The 6000-nt window shown below is 44.1% G+C and overlaps 1 protein-coding gene across 1 annotated transcript in view; it reads left to right on the top strand.

The window, feature by feature from the left end:
* Positions 1–234: 234 nt before the first annotated feature.
* Positions 235–6000, top strand: part of LOC140719991 (uncharacterized) — a 31127-nt gene continuing 25361 nt past the window's right edge. The window contains exons 1-5 of the mRNA XM_073034902.1: positions 235–308; positions 692–787; positions 1198–1431; positions 2662–2684; positions 2772–2890. Of these exons, the coding sequence (XP_072891003.1) occupies positions 276–308; positions 692–787; positions 1198–1431; positions 2662–2684; positions 2772–2890 (505 nt within the window). The 5' untranslated portion in view covers positions 235–275. The remainder of the gene's footprint in view (positions 309–691; positions 788–1197; positions 1432–2661; positions 2685–2771; positions 2891–6000) is intronic.

Raw genomic sequence — 6000 nt, 5'->3', positions numbered from 1 at the left:
TCTGTCGCTCTTGTATCACACGGTGTTGGGAAAGGGAGGAGAGAAACTCCTGCCCGGAATGTAGAGAGGAGTTTGCTGACCGCACCCTCAGGGTGAATCGGGCCTTAGCAAATCTGGCTGAAAAAGCTCGAAATCTAAACCTGAATCCGAAAGAGAAGGAAAGTAAACGTCTCTGCGAGGAACATGAGGAGGAACTGAAGCTGTTTTGTGAAACGGACAAGACACTGATCTGTCTGGTCTGTAGAGACGCGCAGGAACACAGAGAGCACCGCTTCATGCCGATTAAAGAAGCTGTTAAAATCTACAAGGTAAAACTAACCCGAAGTTGATCTTCACTCTATCCTCCATTCTTCTGCCTGGGACCACAGGAGCCTTCACACCGAACACATCATTCCCCGCAACTGTCGCCATCTCCAAACGGGATTCTACCACCAAACACATCTCTCCCTCCAACAGCCCAGACCCACCCCTCCCCACAACTCTCCGCTGTCTATACCGATCCCAAACAATGTCCCATTCTTTCCCAATCCCAAAGAAGGGTCTCATCACGAAATACCGACTGTTTATTTCCCCTGAATAGATGTTGCCTGACTCACTGAGTTCCTCCGGCATTTTGTGTGATAATCGGGTTTGATCACCTGTTTCTTTTGATGCATCTTTGTTTCTATTTCCTTCACTCTCTGACTTCCAGGATCAGCTAAAATCTTCCTTAGACTCTCTCACAAAAAAGAAATCAGACTTCCAGGAAAAGGAGCAGCAACAGAAAGAGAAGATTTCCGGAGTTCGGGTGAGGCTTCCTGAGCGGAATTTCTGATATTACTGTCGAGTTTTGCTCTATTTAATGCAGAATAGCAGAGTATCGCAGCTCCAGTGACCTGGGTTCGATCCTGACCTCTGCTGCTGTCTGTGTGGAGTTTGCATGCTCTCCCTGTGACCACGAGAGACTCCGACACATCCCAAGGACATGCCGGATGAATGGCTAATTAATGTTAACCCTGTGAAGTTGGGGATGGTGTGTGTGAATCAGATGGGGGTTTATGGGTCAATGAGGGAGAATAGGTTTCAGGAAAACGTGAGGGAATGGTGTTGATGGGAATGCACTCAGAAGTAGCATGGACTCCAATAGACTGAACTTAACGACAAAAGGAAACAGAGCACAGCAATGCAGTATATTAATCTTCACCTTTCCTTCGACAGGAACAGTCACACAGTCTTCAGTCCCACGTCACATCCCAGTTTGCTGAACTGCGCCAGATTATCACTGAGAAAGAGCAGAGCTTACTCAGGGATCTCAGGGAAGAAGAGAAGAGGATTCTCAACCCAATGGAGAAAAATCTTCTAGCTCTTCAAGAGAATATAAGGAGTATTCAGGAGGAAATCTCAAAGTTAAAGGAACAGATGGATCAGAAAGACAGTGTTATATTTCTCAAGGTGAGGGATTATATTTCAATTTGTTTCTGTCAAAGGGCACTGAATGAACAGTGGTACATTCAAAATAAACACAGCACCGAGGCCAATTCTAACAAATCAATTGTCGCTCTGGCGACCTCACACAGAAGGCAGTGGAGGCCAAGTCTCTGGATGCTTTCAAGAGAGAGTTAGATAGAGCTCTTATAGATAGCACGGTCAAGGGATATGGGGAGAGGGCAGGAACGGGGTCCTGATTGTGTATGATCAGCCATGATCACAGTGAATGGTGGTGCTGGTTAGAAGGGCCGAATAGCCTACCCCTGCACCTATTGTCTATTGTCCCAAAACTGGGCTTCCACAACTTCTGTACATCCCAGGACAGAATGCAAATCTCTCTAAAATTATTTACTCTGATCATAACACAGAGCTACAGACTGTGTCCTTAATTCTACATTAAATACCCTCTAAAACTCTTGTTAACTCCCATTTCCAGTCATAGGCTGTGAGTGTGTCTGGTGCGGTGGGTGTGAGGGTCTCCTTGTCAATCAGTGAGAACAAAGAATTTGACCCACACATCAGACTTATCTTCTGTATCCGGTTTCCATCAGATTAGGGAAACTATTATTGTCTCTTTACTTTTACAGATAACATTCAAATGAACGTTCAATCGTTCAAAACATAACCAGGCCATTCGGCCCATTTTCTCCTCTCAATTTCCCTGCTTCACAATCCTCCTGCCACTTGCTCACCACAGCCAGCAACAGTGCCCTGAAATCTCTGGTCCCTCACGTGTTTATCCAGCCTCCCCATTACATTCAATCTCTGCTGTTCCATTTCAACCACTCCTGTGGCAGCGGGTTCCACATCCTCTTCACCAAATTTCTTGTGGAATCTGTTAAAATCCATCTGGAATTACATCTCCCCACAAGTCTCCCCATAAATAGAAGTACTTCCTCCACCCGTACACAATCACATAGATCACTGATCTTAAATTCCTCCATCCTATCACACTGACGTCATATCCAGATGGTAATGCACAGCCTGTCCTGTCTTCCCTGTAAGTTTCATCCTCACAGTAATGGTCTGACATTCAGAAACTTTCCCTGTAATTTACCCCATGGTTCTGTATTGTCCGTGTGTGTGAGTGACTGTGGGAGTGGGAATTTTCAACACCTTGTAATGATTTGGATGAAATTCAGGATGTGGACAGTAAGTCCAAGTCTAATCAGATTTGTGTTTTATTCATTTCAGGAGGAAGCTCGTCGGAACAAGAGGTAGGACAGGCTCTTCACTGAAACCCTGAATGGATTTGTAAAATAGTTCAGAATAGCAATTTATAACCAGAAGTTTAATATTTACAGGATTAATGACGATGTCCAGGAATTGGCAGTGACAGATGAGGCCCAACGGTTTGAAAAATTCGATCACCCCTATTTGTTGAACACAGTGCTGAGAGAAACGCTTGATGCTATTAATCGAGGTAAAACTTACAAAGATTCATTTCTCCTTGTTTCTGAAGCTCAATTTAGTTCTAATTTGAGGCAATGATTGTCTGTAATACTCGGCTGAAGGGGAACTGAAGTTTATTTCACATCAACCCCACCGACTGGGTAGCATCACTGTCACACGGTCAGCTGGAGATGTCAAACCCCTGAACACCAACACAGGGACACAATACAACCAATACACGGGTTGTAATCCCAGGCAAATGCACTAACACACCAGGACATGAGTTTGGATCTACCAGAGGAACTGGGAATTTAATACTGATGATAATATTATAGGGAATAAAAGCAGGTATCAGTGTGGTGACAGGGATTGTCAGGAAAATACACAAGTCCTTCATGTGCCCTGTGAGTGCAGACTCTGACTGACACAGGTCTTCCCCTTTCCGGATCAGCAACTCTCACTGTTGTTAGAGGCAGAAGAGGAGAGTGGTCGTGATCGGGGACTGAATCATCAGGGGAACAGACAGGAGAATCTATTGATGTGAACGGGACACTCGAATGGTATGTTGCCTCCTGGGTGCCAGGGTCAGGGATGCCTCGAATCGTGTCCGCAGCATTTTAGAGAGGGAGGGAAAAGAGCCAGATATCTTGGTAAATTTGTGACAATGACATTGGAAGTAAAAGCAAAGTGCTCCTGAAAATAGAATTTGGAGAGCTTGGTCAAAAGCTCTGAAGCAGCACCCCCAGGGTTGTAATTTCTGGATTGCTGCCTGTGCCACGTGCTGGTGAGGGTAGAAACAGGATAATTTGGCAGATAAACATGGCTGAGAAGATGGTGCTGGGGACAGGGATTCAGGTTCTTGGATCATTGGGATCTCATCTGGTGGAGGAATGACCTGCTCGAAATGGATGGGTCGCTCCTGGACCCAAGGGAGAACAATATTCTCACAGAGAGGTTTGATAGAGCTGTCGGGGAGGGTTTAAACTAATTTGGTGGGGTGGGGGGTTGGAAGTGGAGTGAAGGGATAGGACTGCTGGTAAAAATGCAAAGATAGCGTGCAGTCAGACTGTCAGATATGGTGGACAGATGAGAGGAGAAAATTGTAGCCAGCATGGTGAGTATCAGTGCATTAGAGATGCAGAATTGAAAAGGGTAGCAGATAGAGTACACAAAGTGTTATATCTCAATGCAGGGAGTATGAGAAATAAGGTGGATGATCTTGTTGCACTATTACCGATTGTCAGGTATCACGGAATCGTGGCTGAAGGATGGTTGTAGTTGGGATCTGAATGTCCAAGTTTACAGAATGTATCGGTGGTATAGGAAGGTCGGGTGAGGGGGTGGCGTGGCTCTGCAGGTAAATCAGCAGCAAGATGTGACATAGGATTGGAAGATGTTGAATCTTGTGGGTTGAGGTAAGGAACTGCAAAAGTAAAAATGACACTGACACCAGTCATATACAGGCCTCCCAACAGTCAGTGGGTTGTGGCCCACAGATTACAACTGGAAATAGAAAAGGCTGATGAAAAGGATAATGTTATGATAATCATGGGAGATTTCAACATGCAGGTCAATTGGGAAAATCAGGTTGGTAAAGGATCTCAAGAGAGTGAGTTTGTTGAATGCAATGTGATGGCTTTCTAGAGCAGTTTGTCATTGAGCCTACTCAGGGAACAGCTCTACTGGATTGGGTGTTATGTATTGAACCAGAGGTGAGTAGTTAAAAGAAACCTTAGGAAGCAGTGCTCACAACATGACTGAGTTCAACTTGAAATCTGATAAGGAGAAAGTCTGACATTGTAGTATTTCAGAGGAGTAAAAGAAATTACAGTGGTCTGAGAGAGGAGTTGGCCAAAGCAAATTGGAAGGAGATGCTGGCAGGGATGAGAGCAGAGCAGAAATGGTGTCAATTTCTGGGAAAATGAGGAAGGTGAAGGATAGATGTATTCCAAAAATAAATAAATACTCAAATGGCAAAATAGTAAAACTGTGGCTGACAAGGGAAGACAAGTTAATGTAAAGGCAAAAGAGAGGGGATACAACTAAACAAAAATTAGCAGGAAGACAAAGGATTGGGAAGCTTTTAAATATCTAGAGAGGAACTGAAAGAATGATTGGGATGAAAAAAATAAACAAGAAATAGATTTGAATTGAATTGACTTTATTACTTCCATCCTTCATATACCTGAGGATTAAAATTCTTTATGTTACATCTCCGTCTAAATGTTCAATGTGCAATTGATAGTAATTTATGATAAATAATATGTACAACAGGCTGGTTAATAGAACATAGAAATTCAATTGTGTCCACATGAGTTAATCAGTCTGATGGCCTGGTTGAAGAAGCTGTCCCGGAGGCCTGTTGCTCCTGGATTTTAATCTGTGGTTTAGAATCCAATGTTAGCATTCAATGCAAGGGGTTTAGATAGCATTCAATCCAAGAGCAGGGATGTGATGCTGAGGCTTTATAAGGCAGTGGTGAAGCCTCACCTTGAGTATTGTGAACAGTTTTGGGCTCCTCATCTCAGAAAAGATGTGCTGGCGTTGCAGAAGGTTCATTTCATAAGGATGATTCCAGAAATGAAAGGGTTATCATACGAGGAACGTTTGATAGCTCTGTGTCTGTACTCGCTGGAATTTAGAAAGATGAGGGGGAATCTCATTGAAACCTTTCGAATGTTGAAAGTCCGAGACAGAGTAGATGTGGAAAGGATGTTTCCCCTGGTGGTGGAGTTTAGGACAAGAGGGCACAGCCTCAAGATAGAGGGGAGTCTATTTAAAACAGATGCAGAGAAATTTGTGCCAGCAGCTTGTGAATTTGCAGAACTTGTTGGGTGTATTTAAGGCAGAGCTTGATAGGTTCTAGATTGAACACAGCATCAAATGTTACGGGGAGAAGACCAGGTAGTGGGGCTGAGGAGGAAAAAAAGGATCAGCCATGATTGAATGGCGGAGCAGACTCGATGGGCAAATGGCCTAATTCTGCTCCTATGTCTTATGGTGATCAGACCACTACATTGAATCATTGTGAGAATGAGCTCAGACACACCAACAAGCATTGACATGGATCAAGATTTCATCTCGGGAGAAGCACACACAACATAACCGGCCTGGCAAAGCTCCCTCACACACATACACAGG

This window comes from Hemitrygon akajei, unplaced genomic scaffold, assembly GCF_048418815.1.
Source record: "Hemitrygon akajei unplaced genomic scaffold, sHemAka1.3 Scf000034, whole genome shotgun sequence".
In the NCBI taxonomy this organism is placed as follows: Eukaryota; Metazoa; Chordata; class Chondrichthyes; order Myliobatiformes; family Dasyatidae; genus Hemitrygon; species Hemitrygon akajei.
This window is presented reverse-complemented; position numbering and strand designations above follow the sequence as displayed.